This window comes from Spinacia oleracea, chromosome 5, assembly GCF_020520425.1.
Source record: "Spinacia oleracea cultivar Varoflay chromosome 5, BTI_SOV_V1, whole genome shotgun sequence".
NCBI classification, from domain to species: domain Eukaryota; kingdom Viridiplantae; phylum Streptophyta; class Magnoliopsida; order Caryophyllales; family Amaranthaceae; genus Spinacia; species Spinacia oleracea.
Genome location: NC_079491.1, coordinates 1373119 through 1392833, shown reverse-complemented (window position 1 = coordinate 1392833; position 19715 = coordinate 1373119). Strand labels below are relative to the sequence as shown.

At 32.4% G+C, this 19715-nt stretch overlaps 1 protein-coding gene across 1 annotated transcript; it reads right to left on the bottom strand.

Moving 5' to 3' along the window:
• Positions 1-10346: 10346 nt before the first annotated feature.
• On the bottom strand, positions 10347-14580 carry LOC110779396 (uncharacterized). The gene is made up of 3 exons (XM_021983910.2): positions 14140-14580; positions 13340-13776; positions 10347-12000 (listed from the first exon to the last, which is right to left on the bottom strand). Exons 1-3 carry the CDS (start codon positions 14239-14241, stop codon positions 10704-10706), a joined length of 1836 nt encoding a protein of 611 aa, XP_021839602.1. The 5' UTR covers positions 14242-14580; the 3' UTR covers positions 10347-10703.
• Positions 14581-19715: the final 5135 nt, after the last annotated feature.

The window sequence follows — 19715 nt, the reverse complement described above, 5'->3', positions numbered from 1 at the left end:
CTTCTTCTTTTGGCCTTTGTTGCATGATGAATTTTGAGATGAGAGAAAGTGTTAAATAGGTGCTTTATGATATAATTGAGGCTAACTACTGATTCATGTTCACAAGCTTTACAACAGTTTACAGGCACTTTTGAAACTAAAGGTTTTAAGTGGGAGTAATTTTTTTCATGAGACATAAAAAGGCAGCCCAACTTTATGGGCCCATCTTTCACTATGTTAAAAGCCTGTGTACTGGGACAATCATTTTGATATGAGCTTTTACAGATCTTGGTTGCCAAACCAATCACGGTCTTTTTGTGACTCCAAGGTCCAAAAAGTTACCTCGATTTTTACGAGGATGGTAGCATATGGTACCTTGATGAGTCCATGAGGCATTAGATTCATGCTAATGACATATTTAGTTAAATTTTAACCTTGGAAAACCTTTCTTCTTTTTAATATATACCTAAAGATTGCTGTCACCAGGCCTGATGCCCGACCCGGCATGAAAAAAGCCTAGCCCAGCACGGGAACCAAAAAAGTAAGGCTCGATACAAGCACGAAGTTGTGAGCTGAGTCTGGATCGTATTTTTATTTCAGGTATATGAAAAAGCACGACACGACTCGACCTGCACTACAAAGTACGTTAAATTTAGTAGAATTAGCCTTAGACATGACGGCCCGTGAGCTTGGGCCATGTTTAGAAATTTTCGGCGCGACATGATGTAGAGTGAATTGGTGTGGGCTTGGCCTGTTCAGGCCATGCCTTGTGCGCTCGGCATGAAGCCCAACCTGACCCACATTTTTTTGGGGGTTTTGTTTGGGTAAATACTACTTGGTAGACCTGGTTATTGGACAGGGTAGTCCAATGGATATAGGGTTAGGGTCAAGTTAATAGGGCTTTTATTGGGCAGAGCTTTTATTGGACAGGGTCATTATAGGGTCAAACTTATACTACAATTATTTTGAAAATTAAAATAGTAATGATACTCCCTCCGTCCCGCAATACTTGACCTGTTTTCCTTATCGGGTCGTCCCTTAATACTTGACCTGTTTTTAAAATGGAAATATTCTAACAATATTATATTATTTCTCACTCCACCCTTATTAACCCACCTACCCCGTACTCCATACAAAAAATAATTAAAAATTCAACCCCTACTCTACCCAACCCCACCCCTTTACACATTTCCCACTAACTACATTAAAATAATACTCCACTATCAACTACTACCTATTAAATTAAATAAGTCAATTCAAGTCCCTTAAACTCTGTGCCGGTCAAACCGGGTCGAGTATTCCGGAACAGAGGGAGTACAAAAAATTACGTGTATAGCTTCGTATTTACTTGTACTTGCACATGGCTATTTTGTTTTTCATTTTTCATTGCTCGTTTATTGACCCGCCCATTAATGACCCGCTTTTGACCCGCCCATTATCGACCCGCTAAAAATGACCCTTTCAATACCCGACCCTCTTTTGACCCGCACCGACCCTGACCCGCCCCGCCAGATAACTAGGTCTACTACTTGGTATTATATAAAATTTGTCTCTGTGCATAATTTTTACTAATACATATTTTAAATATATTAACATTGATGGTCAAAGTTATGCTATGGTAAACGTTAAAGTCAAAACGATGCTATTATTCAGAACGTAGTAAATATGTAATTGTATCAAAATTTATGAGTGGTTTAATATGAAAAGTTGGTTAATTAAGTTCGTTAATTTGTGATTATTTGTGTATGGAAGGAGTATACATTTCGTGATCAAATACAATCATATAGGTATAAAAGATTCAATGCCTTGATTGAAGGGAAATAGCAACCTAATGTTACATTGAGATGTTAGGTTGATATCGACATCTGATAATGACATTTGAATTAAACCTATCAAAATAAGTCCTTTACCAATTATTGTTTTACATTAGTGATATTCGTATATAACAACTTACATTTTGTTGTAGCAAATCAAAAGTTCAATTTCCTTCTTCCCGAACACATGCTAATTATAACTCGAATGTGATTTCGCAAATTTGTAGACAAGGACTTGCCACTTTACCCTACTCATACCCCGATTTTGTTTAGAGATACATGCTCAAATTTCAACATTAGAATTTGACCTTCATGGTACTTTGAATATGAAACAAATAGTCAAGTGAAGTTTGTTCTATTAATTTCAGAAGTTGGACTAAGAAAGAATAAAGGATGGAGCTAAGGTCCCAAATTCTGAAAACCCCATACTCACCTCACCTTACAGAAAAAATGAAAATATCTGAATCCACTTAAATAAAAAAGTTAAAACATCAAAATCACCAAAATAAAAACAAAATAGTAAGAATCATAAACTCAGAAAACGTCAAAGAAAATTATTGTCAGCAACTCTGAAACTCCAACCTATTTTAACCAATCATATTTCATTCGGATTTGAGTTTTTCTTACAAAGAAAATGAAACAAGACAAATTTCTAACCAAAAAAACAATATTATAAAAATATAATAAAATCTTGTAAAAGATTGCCTTGCAGTTTCTCTGTGTAGAACATTAAGCTATCAAAACTAACTGTAAGACCGCATGTCACGGAGTCACGTCAGTAGGGATCAAACATAGGCATGAGCAGGGAGGAAGTAAATTTTAATACGGAGTATCAAATACGAAGTATGTATTAGTAAATACTTATCATTGGAAAAAAAAAGGAAATGGTATTAAAAATGAAAAAATGGTATAAAATATGAACACTGCCACACTGGTATATCGAACAATGATATTTTATGTGAAAAATTGCGTTTTTGTATCTCTTAAATGACCTAATTATCCACTGATATATTTTTGCTTGCACATATCTGAGTGCCGCTTCGTCGAGCTCATGAGCGGGAGCCTTGTCACCCCATATTTATTTATTTATTTGTAAAAACTAATTCAAAGTATTGAAAATTAAAAAGAAAATGGTAAATCATCGATCTTACTTTGAAAATGAAAAAATAAGTTATTATTTTCGTTACGCGTTTCACCCCTACTCACTTATGAAGCATCTAAGTGTCATACGGTTTGATAACAATCGAGCCGATTTAAAATTTGTAGAAATTTTTATAACATTTGTAATTTGTATAAAAAGAAAAAAAATTGAAAAATGAAGAAGAGCACATGTATGATTCCATCACATGGTTGTCACTGACCTCATCATATCTGGCCACCATCTTTCCTCTTTCCAATGTTCCCAACATTCAAACATCACGTGCTTCCCTCCCTCCTCCCATTCAACTCTTTTTTTTTTCTAAAAAAAAATAAATTACCATTTTTTTTTCTGAAAAATATTTTCACAAAGGCAGAAGTACTACTACTTGAAGACAAAAACTCAGTTTCCAATTTAATCTTGAAAATTCTTACTACTATCCAATAAAAACACATGTAGTAGAGAACAAAATCTTGATGTGTGTGACATAGATTAGTGTAGAGAATCTAATAAGATTGATGATATTGTATTTCAACCTAACATGTATTGGATCAATGAAATGTAGTACACAAATTGTACCCTCCATGTCCTCTAATTTAATATAGGTGGTGATGATGATGATCATCTTGAATGTGAGGTGAATCAAGAATAGTTGTTTAAACAATGTTTGCTTAATGTGGTACGAGTGGTACTGTTTTAAAGTTTATGGATTAATTATGATGTAGTCGGAAATAGAAGGTTTTATCAATTTGTTAGACATTAAAAAAGTCATTTTGATTTATTATTATTTTAAAAATCACTATAATAGTACTGCAGTAAATATAATGATTATCTGTAGACATGGAAATAAATCAAATGATTATCTTTTCCCCAAAACTTGATAAACATTATTGCCAATTTGCCACATACTTGTCGTGTTTGCTACATATTCACTTTCGTGAAACGGTTTTATTTTGATCGATATATGTCTAATTAGTGTCATTGTCCCATGGAGTTTTTTTTTAAAAAAAATATGTGCAATAGAGTCACTATGTTCATCCTTTTACTTATAATCAACATTATGTATTTCAGTTTCATGCGTCCTCTTTCATTATACTACGTGCTGATAACCTTCATATTCTACAAAATACTTAGTAAGACATTATCTTGTCAGTTTGTCATATTCCGTATTTAAATAAAAACGTAAATTATGTAGTACTTGTACATAAAGTCATAAAGTTTACTAATGAATATATATATGTTCTTTAAGAGTAGTTCTTAATTGTTTCCTACTAATTTTTCTTAAATTATGAAAATACTTTTTCTTAATCCGCTATCTAAGTGGGGAATAGAGGGTCCAAAATCCATTAATTATCTATTTTTGCAATATTCGTGTTCATATCAACGTTCTACTGTAAAACACCTATAAAAGGTATCATATTTTTTAAGACTTATTAAAATAAGTTAGACTAATTATATTCTTGAAAATATTCCCACTTAACTCCCTAATCCCTATATGACTCAAACATCCACATAAGATGTAGGGGTATTGTAGTTATTTTATATGCAAAGTTGAAACATTAAACTTGACTAAGCCCATTATACTCTGACTTTTAATTTTATAATAACATGAAAAATATAAATTTAATTAGTGAGAGTTGGTCCTCCCCTTAATAAAATCTGTGCAACAAAGGGCAACACCTTCCATTGCTTTCGCCACAAGATAACAAGAAAAAATGATTATAAAATCAAATAAAACATTTACTATATTAGAATACTAAATTTAGTCTAATGTATTTTAACCGTCAGAATACAAAATTTAAAAATTATCAGTCTAATACTGTCAGACTACGTGTCATGTTAGTATGTTACTTTCTACCCTAATAAACGTAATACTTCGTATTAGAAATGATCTGCTAGTTAAGTAAGTAATGTAGAAGAATAACTAGATTTTATAAGTGACAAAACATTATTTTAAGTTTTTGACAAAATATTGTTCAAAGACCTATGGGAACACAATAGATGAAGACAGAGTATGGTCAGAAGAACAACAATTGGGGATTTCTAAAAGATAAATAAGTGGCTATGGTACATACTTTAATGCAACTTCATTTTATCATATATTATTAAATTATTTCCAATAAAATAAAAAATATACAAATAACTCCTACTATTTTTTATTTAAAATCACACTTTTCTCCACCATTAGCCTTTGAAGCCTTGAATTCCCAGCTAATAAAAACCATTGCTCATTCAACAACAACATTCAAGGCCCATGTGGAGCCAATTTCAAAAGATAGATCTAGCCACAACCTTGGGAACATTATATCCATAATTTAATTACTAGTTCATGATTATTATTATTGATTATTTATGATATGATGTCACAATGTTACAAATTTTAAAATATATGTTTGAGTTCTTATAAAGTTAAGTAATTCAATGCTTATCTCACAATGAGTGAATTCAAGATTAGTATTTTTTTTCTCCATGCCTATGTACTTGCATTTATGATTGGTGTTATCTTTCGTGATTTCATATGTTTTTATTACCATAAAATCCCGTAAATGAATTAATCTTAATGTTGACTGAGACAAATGAAAGTCATAACTATGTGAGTCTAACTATATACCTTTTTAAAATTTAATTGATAATTATATCTAATAAACAATTTAATTTAGACTTGTCATAATATCCCATAAATAAAAAATAAATAAAAAAAGTCAAAATATTCTTTGACACCTCAATAACGCCTTTATGTTGTTATGTTTACATTGTCAAACGATGATAAGAACTTTAATGGAAAAAAAATAATGTGAAGGATCATATTCTCCAAACAAAAAAAAGGAGAAATAATGCAATAGCATTACTTAGCGTGTGATAAGGGTTACCGAATTAACACTACAAAAATTTGTATCTTTAACGACAACCTAATTACGACGGGTCAAAAATCCCGTCGCAAAAGCCTTTTGCGACGGGGCAAACAACCAAACAATGACGGGAATAACCGTCGCAAATGTCTTTTACGACGGGTTTACGACGGATTTACGACGGGATTTCTATTAACGATAGCCCCCTTTTATGACGGGTTCGCGACAGGAAATCCCGTCGTTAATCAATAATTATTGGCCTTTCGTGATGGGATTTCCCGTCGTTAATAGTGCAATTTCTTGTAGGGTAAGTTACAAAAAAGAACAAGAGCAAATTAAAGTTAAAATCACTTGTAAGGAAAGAAAAGTTCCTAAACTTGAGGGAAGAAAAGAGCAATTAAACTTTAACTAATTTACAAGTGATAAATATAAATAAAGTTATTTTTAATTTACTACATTTTGATACATTGGATTTGGGAGTGTGTTGAAGGATGTGCATGCATATCATTAAAATGTTGCCTTTAATATCTTAAAAGTTAATTAATTATATTAATAAAATTGGACCATTTTCTTTCTTAATTAAGTTAAATTTTTAAAAAGACTGCCAGGCTTTTCCTTCAAGTACCCTTTTCCTAGCTTGGCTAGCTAGTTTGCCTTCATTTAAAAGTATACTGCTGAAACTCAACTAACCAAACCTATGAAATACACCCTTTTGGATAAAAATGGAAAAACCCAAAAAAAATTAAAATTCTAGCTAGCAATTTCTACTTTTGCAATGCACATCATAGTCATAAATGCATAAAAGAGTATAGGAATTTACTCTATAGTCCAATGCACAAAACTTCGAAATGATTTGAACTTTTCCTATTCTCGGAAAAAATATCCATAGATGTTATAAATATTTTAACAGATGTTTGTGTACGTACCATACTACGGAGTAGTATACTACCATTACACTTTTTGTGTTAGGGTAGTAACTACTCCCTCTGTCCCTTAATACTCGCACCGTTTCGACTGGACACGTTTGCCAATGCACATCTTTGACCACCAATATCTTTAACTACATATTATAAAAATTTATAAAAATATTAATATTTTGAAAATATATATTAAGATGAAGCCAATAATATATTATATAGTAACATTTGTTTTCATATACTAGCAATAAAATAGGGTCAAAGTGAATTATGTTAATAGTGTAAAAAGTCAAAACGGTGCGAGTATTAAGGGACAGAGGGAGTAGTACGAAATATACAATACTATGTTATGTATATACTCCGTATCTCTACTAGCTAGTTCTCGAAATTGATCTTGAATAAGATTTTATAGCTAATGCATATAAACTTTTATTTTTATATTCCGTAGCGTGCATTTATTGTATACTTGTACTCCGTAATGCTTCATCTATAATTTCAAAACAAATTGCTACATTTTGACTTGCATGTTTGCCAAAATACAACTTTACCCATAATTATCTCAAACTATCTTGTTCTAAATGAATCTTAAAATTTAATTTATGAAAGTATATAATGAGTTCAATTCACGACATTTTATTTGATAACATTTTCTTGTAATATATTACGTATTACGAAGTAGTAAAATACATGGTCAAAGTTGGTACTCCATATATAAATAGAGGCAAAACAAAAAGTGTTGTAATTTTTTTAAAAAAAATTATACAAGTTGGTTGCGGAACTTAGGGTATACTTACTTTTTTATAAAAACAAGGTTGGAGATTATGAAGTCTCATAATGTAGTTGTGATAAAAGAAAACCAATCCGTACATACCATAATAATCTTTATCTTTGGACCTTTTTTTGATGAGATGCCCATAAATTAAAAAGTCATTGAAAACTTGTGAGAATATATATAATTATATAGGACCACCCCACAAAAACCATAATAATGATCATAAAACTAGTACCCATCATCTCATATATACTATCTTGAGTTCTACAAAACAATGCTTATTACTTACTATCTTCATCTAGTTCTTGCATTGAGTTTTACAAAACATAAATAAATAAATAAATTAAACAAAAAAATTATATATAAAAAAAATAAAAAAAATAAAGAAAGGAATCCAATGAAAGCCTGAAAATGGTCCAAATGAGTAAGCACAATTCACAAAGTGCACACTTAATTCATTACTCTTATTACAAACTTACATAGTCTTGGATTGGGGTTCCCATTATCCTGTACAACACCTGTGACTTCCATCAATTTGTATAGAAGAGGACACTCTATGCATGATTTCAATGGAGTAGTTAGGATTATCAATTTATCATGCATTTATATATTTCCTCTATTTGGTTTTAGATGCAACCTTTTTTATTTATTATTATTTTCACGCGTATGTATGTTAACGTGAAACAAGATCTTACATATAATTGTGTTTATCTTCTTAATATATAGTTAAAATAGATTATGTGGATAGTGTGAAAGGCAAAACAGTTGCGTTTGAGATTAAGGTCTTGTTCTTTTTACCTTGTCTGATTTGATTTTTCTAATTTCTGGTTTGGTATGGTCCTCTCTTGTTTTGTCTGGTCTGAATGTGAGTGTTTTTATTTGTTTTTTCTCATCTGGTCTGGTCTGGTCTGGTATGATTCTCTCTCGTTTTGTCTTATCAGAATGTGTATTTTATTTTTTATTTTTTCTGATCTGTATGGTCTAGTCTGAATTTTTCTCGTCTTATCTAATGTAATAAGCAATAAGAATAGCGTGAACATAACATAACCTAAATAGCTCGTGAGAGCAGTTACAATTAATCTACATGATGATGAATATAATTCCAATTCTATAAATCCATTAGCTTAACCAAGTCCTCGAACAAAATACTTTTAAACCCTTATTGTAAGAGTACTATAACTCCCTCCGTCCCTTAAATATTGTCTTAATTATTCCCATATTTTACATTATTAAGAGTTGTTTTTGAGAAATTTGGTACATAGTAGGTGTAGGTGAAAAAGTATAAAGGAACCGTGGAAACCATATATTCCTCCGTTTAGAAATAGTTGCACTACTTTCACTTTATACACTATTCATATAATAACTCCGACCCTCTTTTTACACATGTAAAATATAAATGTATCACTTATAAAAATGGATGGATTAGTCTCAATGTCTACTTTTTAAATTACCAAAAAAAAAATCATAATTTTACTAATAGATAATCAGAGATATTAACGGTCAAAGGTCTGCGTTGACAAACGTAAAAATCAAACCGGTACAACTATTTCTTAACATATGAAATACTCAGTATATCACTCTCAAAGAAAGAAATGAATAATATTTTGAATACGATTCAAAATAGGACGATCTTTTAAAGACGGGTGAATTATTGTAAGTAATAAATTTGAGGAAATTAATGGGAAAAGCATCACAATCAAAAAAATGAGAGTTTGGTAATCCCACAGCTGCAAAATGGAAGTGATTAGACACGTCCTTTGTTGCTATCAATTCAGGCCAGCAAAGACCTTTCTTTTTCAGGAAAGCTGGGAAAAACACTGACCTTACTTCTGTAACAACATTACTATTATCAATTTTTTTAATTTTTAACCAAAAAAAATAATTCTAAATTAATCACACATAATTTCCAATCTTAGATAACCGCCAAATTTCAAATTCTTTAAAAAATCTAGCAATTTAAAGACTGTAGAAGAATCCAAAGCTGCATTATTTATTTCTATGAAACAAAAAAAAAAAATAGGAAAAAAAAAGTGGGTGAAATTAAATGAAATCCAGTGGAATGTCAGATCTATAATCTATTGGACAGGGTTCATGACCAAAGTTTTTGGTAAAGTTTTTAAATTTTATTTAGGTTTAAATTGAAAACCATACCAAATAATATTAATTGTAATCAGCACAAAAAAGAAAAAAGAAAATTAATAAAAAGGTGTTTTTTTCATAAATTATGTCATCTTCTTTTTTTCTAACTAGAATCACCTTACCCATTACCAAACTCCCCCCCTTTTTACCAAATTTCATTTAATTGACCCACATTTTTTTCAATGGTTTTGGAAGCACCAAAAAATGCTACTTGTATAGTTGTATGGTCAATGGATCAATTTAGCACACACATACCCTAATTCTTCCTTTAGTTGAACATTCATCAAAGTCTTATGTGCGTCTTTTGACTCTTTTATAACTCACGAAGTACTTTATCTGTTCCTAAATACTCGCAACACTTGTTTATTTAGACTGTTTTTGAATACTTACATTAAAATAGAAGTGTTATGAGAATTGTATTGAACTTAGACCTGATCAACTATAACTCGACCTGATCAACTATGCATTTTTACTCCAAAACCCGAGCATGGCCCAAAAAGCCCGAAAACCCACACCAAATTTATGGATTTGACATGAACGTTTATATTAAAGTCCGACCGGCCCGAACTTTAATCACCTCTAATTGAACGCATGTTAACATGCTAATGACTAATTCAACTGCTCTTTTGAGAATCATTTTGAGAAATATGTAAAACTACGCAAATTTTTCTATGATTATTTATTTGATAATGCATATTTTCCTACACGAATCAATGGAACGAAAAAAACAACACAAAATTATGAAAATGTACTAGTAATAGTTGGATTAATTCATTGATAGAGAATTACTAATATAAGTGAACATGAATTGAATTTTTCAACATAAAAAGTCTGTACATCTAAAGATTTCAAGTAGCAAAATTTTCTGGCAGCTCATTTTTCATCCTTCTTTTTCCCTTTCCCTTTCCCTTTCCCTTTTTTTGTTTTTCTTCTGTACAGGGAAAGTTAATCCCATTCCACCCTGCCAATGGCTTAATCAAACACTGAACCCCTTCTCCCAATTTTATTTTCTTTTCGTCCTCCTCCGATGACCGAGAACTCGGAAATACCGAAAACCCCCCAACAATTTCCGTTTTCGCCCCTACATTTTGGTAATTACACAAGAACACCACCACTTAAAGCCTCATACTTCACAGTAATGGGCCGGTTAAACCCGACTTGAGAAAGCAAACTCCCCACAGCTGCCAAGTCCCTACAAAACACCCCTTGATAAGGAAATGACTCCACTTTCCCATCACAGCCCGTGTCGGGCCTGTCATCGGGCTGATCCACATCAACCTCGGGCTCATACACGGGCACAATGCCGATTGCGGGCCCATTACCTTCTGTCATTTGTTTCCGCGCCTCAATGTTTTGTAGGGCCAGTGCTTGTGATTGGGCTTCGGCTTGGGCTTCAGCTTGGGCTTGGGCCTGTTGGAGGGCCAATGTGGTCTTCCTTCTCTCGGCCTCCACAGCCTCCTCCTCGACAATTGTAGACAACACGTTCGAGTATGCCTTTTGCACGAGCCGGAAGAGTAACACCGCCGACATCCTAGCCCGGTCCTTGACCGAGTCGAAATCCCTCTCGTCTGCTAACTCGCACCGGTCAAGAAAACTCATTGACTTCTCGGGTTTATGCCTCAAAACTAACAACAAATGAGCCCGGTCCAATTCGGACCTCGAACAACCCCTCCTTAACCCAATCAACTTAAAATAATCCACATTGCCTGTCTCCCCCATTGCAATCCTCTGCTTCAATTGCTGAATTTTCGAACCCAGAGAACAAAGCCGGCCCGGAATTTCTCTATACGGAACCGCCCTCGGTTTCCACACTGGGCCCGGTGGTTTACGGTCTCTTAAAATAGAATTATAAATCAACTTCACATGTTCAAGATCATGAACAGAATCAGTAATACACCCAATGAACTCAAACAACCCGGCCCGTGATTGTAGGGCCACGGTTGAGGTCGGTTCCAATGCAAGGGCCCGGTTTAAGTCAGCAATACTCTCAGCAGTCCGGCCCGCTGATTTATAAGCAGAGGCCCGGTGAAGGTAAGACTCCGCAAGAAACGCCTGTGGGGCCGGGCGGCGGCCCTCTAATATCTTGGAAAAGTGTCTAATCGCCTCCGTGAAGAGGCCGGCATCTAAAGCGGCAAGGGCGGCGGCACGGCGGCGGAGGAGGAGCTTGATGTGGGCAATGAGGTGGGAAATTGACTCGGTCTCTGTGAGTGGCTGTGACTCAGTGAGTGAGTCGGAGGTGGCAGAGGATACGGTGAATGCAAAGCTGTCGTCGGACCAACAAATGCTTTCACGGCGGAAGGCGGCGGAGGCGAGGCGTTTGCCGTGTTGGAGGAGGACCAAGGCGTCCTCCATTAATCCGAGGTGGCAACATGCTTGTCCAAGTACTGAGTACCTGAAAAAAGGATCAATAGATACAAAACTTTAGCCAAATTGTTCCAATTTTATCAAATACGGAATATATATTTATTGTACACCACTTTTAAATAATAATTTGCGTTGTTCTCAACTCAAAACCGTATAATTCTTTAAAAAAAAAAATTAACATTAAACCAATTAGTTTTTACAAAAATCTCAAATTAAATGAGTATCAAATCACATACGGAATATATAAAAATTATTAGGTGTAAAAAAGGTATCGATACAACTGTCACACACCACCTATTTAGAAAATGATTGTGCAAATTAACACCATACAACTGTCCTAAAGGTAGGAAACACATTCTCTATGATTGGGATCAAGAGCAAAACTGAGTCAACTCGGGCTAACTCGGTAAATTTACAAGAATCATCCTAATTAAGGAAAATCATCTTTTTAATTTTACCATGATTATATACATGACTATATAAGGGATTAAATCTTTTAGTTTCCCTAATTACAAAATGGCTCATGAAGCTGAGTCAACTCGGTCTGACTCGGGTAAATTCCAAAAACACCCATGTGAACCAGGAAAAAAAGTGTGTTTTGATGAGATCGAAGAGCATAAAAAACAGGGTGGCGGTGGAGGGCATAATGCTTACTAATCCTAGCGTAATGTACAAGATCATGTTTCCTTTCGATTAATGGGATCATATTATATTTTTACTCAATTAAATTAATAGGTTAATTAGAAGTAAAATTAACAAGAAATTACTTGGACATATTTTGATTGACATGTAATTTTAGTTAAATTAATAGGTTAATTAACAGTAAAGTTAACAAGAAATTAACTCAACTACATTTTGATGGACACGTAGTTTTAGTCAAAAATTAATAGGTTAATTAACAAGAAATTACCTCCATTACATTTTAATTGACACATAGTTTTAGTTAAATTAATAGGTTAATTAACAGTAACATTAGCAAGAAATTAACTCGGTTACATTTTGATTGACATGTATAGTTAAATTAATAGGTTAATTAACAGTAAAATTAACAAGAAATTACCTCAATTACGTTTTAATTGACACGTAATTTTAGTTAAATTAATAGGTTAATTAACAGTAAAATTAACAAGAAATTAACTCGATTACATTTTGATTGACACGTAATTTTAGTTAAATTAATAGGTTAATTAACAGTAAAATTAACAAGAAATTAACTGGATTACATTTTGATTGACATGTAGTTTTAGTTAAATTAATAGGTTAATTAAAAATCAAATTAACAAGAAATTACCTCAACACATTTTGATTGACACGTAATTTTAATTAAATTAATAAGTTAATTAACAGTAAAATTAACAAGAAATTACCTCCATTGCCCTTCTTTATCACAGTTCTTGTAAAAGCCAGAGAGGACTTTTTTCTTAAGGTCAGAAACAGAGAAGCATTTGAAGGAGGTCGAGTAATCACAACCCGACGAGTTAAGGTCCGAGTTAGACGACGATCCCAACAGCTTGACTCGTTCTCTTGACAGAGTTTGTGACGACGAGTTCGAGTTATCCGATGATGACCCAGACGAGTCATCCGAGTCAGACATCTTGTAACTCGGAATGTAATCTTGAAGCATATCTGCAACCTCTTTGTATCGTCTTAGGTAGAGGAGACATCGAGCTTTGAGTTCGAGTGCGGGTTCGTATTTAGGAGAGAGAAAGAGGGCCGCTTCGAGTTGACTCAGTGCTGAGTTGATCTCACTCTGTTCTCGAGTTGAGATCATTACTCTTGCTTCTCTTACATATTTGTCTACAATCTGTAAATGAAATGATCAATTCAACATTTAGATATGAAAAAAGATTCAATTTTTGAGTCAAACCCATTAAATTTTAGACAAATTAAGGGATACCCATTTGATTTTAGCTCAAATTTATGACAAATTAGAGATCAAATGTGGTAAACTTTGACAAATTAACATGAAAAGTTTCAATCTTTGATTCAAACCCATTTTAAACTTTGACAAATTAAACATAAAAAAAATTCAAATCTTTGACAAATTAGAGCTAAAATGTTGTGAAATTTTGGATTTTGATTGATACCCAATAAAATTAGACAAAATTAAAATTGCCCATGAACAAAAAAGATTGAAATTTGTAAGAAATTAAAGATTGAAAATTACCTTCTTGGTGCTTAGCCACCAATGTTTCTTTTCTGTAGAAGGAAGATGAGGAGGAGAATTTGAAGAAGTAGTAGACATGGTTGTAAATGGCTGATCCACCATTTATTTTTAATTTTTTTAATTTTTTAAAAAATAAATAAATTCCTTACTATCTCTCTCTAAACTCTGTTTTTTCTTTCTTGCACTGTTTCTCTCTCTAGAAACACCACCTCTCCCTCAAGGAAGAAAATGGGAGAAGAGGGGAGGAGGATTATATATGAGAGAGAGAAAGAAATGAGATTTGTAATGGATTAGATTTTTCAAGAAAAAAATAAAATTAAATTAAAATTGGTAAAAATAAGGAGAGAATATAGATAGAGATAAAAAAAATTGATATTGATTTTAGTTTTTCTCTCTCTAGAAAACACAACACTCTCTACTTAATTATTTTTGCCAGCTTTGACTCTCAGAAGAGAAAGCTTTGATCCTTCAATTTCATAGCTGGCAACCTCAGATTCTCTCTCTACTTTCTCTCACTAGACTTTTTTTTTGTGTGTTTCTCTCTCTAGGCTAATAAGCTACGTGGTGTTTTTTTTTAGTTTTACAATGAAAAGTGGTAATGGCTTCTGTGTGGTGTAATTGTATACGAGCAGTATTAGTAAATGTTCCTGACAAATATCACTAATTTTAATTGGAAATAATTGAAAGGTTGCAAGAGATTAAACTTGAAAGAAAAATTAATTAATTGAAACTTTTTTTTTATTTAAAATGAGATACAAAGACATGTGAATTAGGAGTAAATGGAGACTGGAAAATCGAACCTAAAACTATCAAATTATAAGAGATTAAACTTGAAAGAGGTAATTTATGTTGCGTGATTGAAACTTATTGCATTTTATTAGAATTTTTCTTTATTTATTTATATTAAGATATCTTAAACTACTTTTTTTTTCCTCAACGTATAATAACATATCCTTTCTCTTTTGAAATATAGGATATTAAGGATTTCCTGATATAGCAGTAATTTTATTCTTTCAAACTTAATAACAAATCACATGCCAATCAAAATTATTAATGGTTATCTCATCCTCAAATTGGGGTATATTTAAAGTTAAATATGATTTCCGTCTAATTTATCTGATTCTACTCAAATAATTTTATTTTATTTCCGATCTCGTATAAATCTTTATCAAATAAATAACGTTTACTACACTAAACTTGCAAGATTATTAATGGCTTGATAATTTACCCGGTACAGCTAGTTCTTATTTTGACAAGAGCATTTAATTCTTTTGTTAATTGAGTTTTTCTTAGAATTTCTCCCTTTTTAGCATGCAATATTTACATATTTATTACTTACTCTTATCCGTTGCATACCAAAGATTTCTTGTGTTTAATTAATGGACTTTTCCCTCGAAAAAAAAATTAATTGACTCTTTTTGATGACTCATTGAATGATTATTGTTTAGTTTAATTAAACATTGAAGGCAATGAGTTGCCTCTTTTCTTGGGTGGAATCCGATTACTTACCATATAAGCCATTATTTCTTTATTGGACTATGGATTTTGGTTATGCTCGATAATATTAAGTGGAGAGCTAATAACACTTTAAACCTTTACTTAAAGTTGAAAAAGTAGGTACAATTACAAATTAATGGATTTTGATAGAAGAAGACTTTGGGGTTTGAGAAACAATACTCTCATGCTCTGTCTAGCAACACTGACTGGGATATACAGAGTAGTTAAAACTGATAAGTAGTTAAAACTGATAAGTTAACTGAAAGTGAAAAGGGTACAAACTGAAACTGATGAAGTACCTGATTAAATTGATTAAATAGTTGTTTGGTATAATTAAATTAAATTAATTAAATAGTTGTTTGGTATAATTAATTTTTTTTAACTTAGAAACAAATTACATGGAAATTTAAGGACATGTGGGGTAGTTAGCTAGTCATTAAATGTTAATTGGCATAAACCCAACTGTTAATTAACAAAAAAATGAGCCAATAATTGCATGTTAAAATTGTTTGAGAAAACTAGACAATTTGGTTGGAATGTGTTTAAGAGTGGAAAACAGAGCTAAGCAACAATATTGAAAATTAAGGCATGCATGCACAGCCAAATATGAAACTGTTCGAGATTTGTTGTGTACAAAAGTCAATAAACATAAACCAACCATCATAACCAGTATTGTATTCTTGTGGAGTGTAGTAGTATTCAATAAGCTATCTATTTTCTAAAAATAATAATTAACAAAATTATAAAAATATCTTCTTCTTATTTACGTAAAAGTCAATTGAGTTGCATATTACGAGTACGTCGTTATATTTCCGTCATACCTATAGTCATCAGAAATGAATGTCGACCCTTTTATTAATATCGAATTTTCTTATTTTATTATTCTTAATAAGTCATACAGAAACCTTAAAAGATGACGAATTTAACTTTTATATATCCTTTCTATTTAAGTAAATAAATGAATAAATTAATCAATGATATAATCATCTTTTTTATTTGTTTGTGCGAGAAGAACAATATCTATGTAGCATCTCAATTGCTTCTTCCACAATTTGATTTTGCTACCTTAGCTATGTACTCTTTACACTTTGCACGTACTCTATACATGTCATATTCCAAAGACAAAACTTTTCAATGTTAAGATTTTCTCATCAACATTTGTAAGTACTCATCGTCTCATCGAAACATCCACATTCGTCTATTCTTCGAGACGCTAAACACGGTTATTGCATTAAATCTCAAAATACATACTTCATAATTCCTCCGATTTTTAATACTCGCAACGTTTGAATTGTTTACACTATTCACATATTCTACTTTGACTATTATTGGTTATTTATAGGTAAGATAAAATATAGTCATGTAGGATCTTGTTAAAATTAGTCTGAATGTGTACTTTCAAAATATCAATATTTTATAATTTCTGCTTAAGGAGAATAAGTAAAGATATTAATAATCAAAGTTATGCATTGACATGCATGAAAGTGATAAACGTTGCGAATATTAAAAATCGGAGAAAGTATATATCAGGAACATCAAATATATATATTACCTCGATCTGTTCCTCTTAGAATAACACGAATCGAGAAATGAAATAGTAAGAAAAAGACAAAAACATTTAAAATCTCTTAAAACCGCAATGAATCATGCAAAATATTTATTTTCATCATATTAGGCTAAAGTAATTAAGAGGATGAGATTTGTTTGCCTTTCCTTTGCCTTTTATATGTGTGTGTTTTTTCCCCACCCACATCCACAATTCACAATTGGTTTTTATTGAATGCACATGAAATATGGATAGATTGCCAGATTGGTTTTGCCTTAAAGTCTTTCTTTAACTTCCTTTTCATATTCCCTACCCAATCACCCCTTTAATTAACCACATTGGCCCAATAATTAACCCTACTAATTACCTTTTGCACCTTGTTTAATTAATTAAGGACACTGCCCTACAATTTACAGGACTTGGATGCCAATTGGCATGATGTTCTGGCTTTGTATGTGTCGACACGTGGCAACACAACACAAAGGGTCCCACTTTTAGGTAGGGCCTATGAATGATCTTTTTCTATGGAGTACTTTATATAAGGTCCATGTCACACTAAGCTAGTGAAAATAACAAAAGAGACAAATTAAATGATAATCCTGGCTAAAAATAAAGTAACTTTGTTGTGTGTTAGAGTTAATTAAAGAGTAAGGACATTTTCGTCTTCTTCTTCCTTGTTCCATTATTCTTTCAGTGATACGGATGCCAGCTATTTCATGTTCTAATCATGTACTCCCCCCACCTATTGATTCGAGGTTCCGTTCTCTTCATCTGATTTGGTTTGATTTTTCTTGGTGCTGTCTAAATTTTTTGGTATGGTATGATCTGATCTGGTTAAATGTAAATGATTTTTAAAAAGTACTTTTTATTATTTTTTTCCTAGCCTGATTGATCTGATTTTTTCTGGTCTAGTCTGGTATGACCAGAATTTGTCTCATCTGATCTGATTTTAAAAAGAATTGGTAAATAAGAATAAAAGGAAAATAACTAGCCTTAGCTTAGAGTATTTGCAACACTTTCTTACAAAATATCTTACTTGCACCACTTCTATAAAAGACGTGAATTTTGTATTTGCACAATTGTTTTATCAGGTAAGAAAAATGAGTTATACTGAACCAACACATGTCACAAGTGAAAGTAGCCTTAGCTCAGCGTATTTGCAACACTTTCCTTACAAAATCTATCTTACTTGCACCACTTCTATAAAAGACGTGAATTTTGGTATTTGCACATTTTTTTTATCAAGTAAGAAGAAGGAGTTCTACTGAACCAACACCTATCACAAGTGAGTCTATCAGCTACACATGTCTTCGCTTGAGTCACTCACAAGCATTTCGCAGCTGATGTACGTACTCGTCCATACATATATACTGATATACATACTTCCACTACAAGAATTTGTATCTTTAATTAACAACCTAATAACGACGGGTCAAAAATCCCATCGCAAAAGCCTTTTGCAACGGGGCTAACAATCAATTACAAAGACGGGAACAACCGTCGCAAATGTCTTTTATGACGGGTTAACGACGAGATTTTCCATTAACGACGATCCCCTTTTATGACGGGTTCGCGACAGGAAATCCCGTCATTAATCAACGATTATTAGCCTTTAGCGACGGGATTTCCTATCGTTAATGGTACAATTTCTTGTAGTCTCCGCACCTTCGATTCCTAGCTTCTTGTAAAGTTGATAACTAACCATGAATTGAATAAGCTTTGAATGCCTCAAAAAGTAATTTACTCCAGGGAAAAATAGTTACTAATACAGTAGTACTACGTACATTTCTATATTGTCAAATTGATTCCACATATAGGAGTAGTAACTATCGAGGGAGTGTAGATGTACGAGTATCTCATATTCTTTTCATGAAATATATAGTGTCGTTGGCAAATTAGTTATAACTCAATTTCGAAATAAATGCATATATTTAGTTTCTTTAAAAAATAAATGCACATATCATTTGAATATAAATAGTGCATACTCCGAATTAGTGTAACAATATGGCACCCCTATACACCGTATAATATAACAGCCCTACATAGTATAGCTACATGCAACTTCTACAAGTTGCAAAATTAACCAGCAAACAAGGACATACTCTAACTTAAATTATCAAAATTAAATAGAGTTATGTGGATTTAATTGCAAATTTGCAATAAACTACGTATGTGTTACTAACTTACTATGTTATTAAGGCGTCACACTTTCATTCTTGGATATGATACAAATGATCATTTGATTATAAGAATTTGTATTTTTAACGACAACTTAATTACGACGGGTCAAAAATCTCGTCGCAAAAGCCTTTTGCGACGGGGCTAACAACCAAACAATGACGGGAATAACCGTCGCAAATGTCTTTTACGACGGGTTTACGACGGGATTTTCTATTAACGACGGCCCCCTTTTATGACGGGTTCGCGACAGGAAATCCCGTCGTTAATCAACGATTATTGACCTTTCGCGACGGGATTTTCCATCGTTAATAGTACAATTTCTTGTAGTGTGATTTGTTGTCACAATAAAATA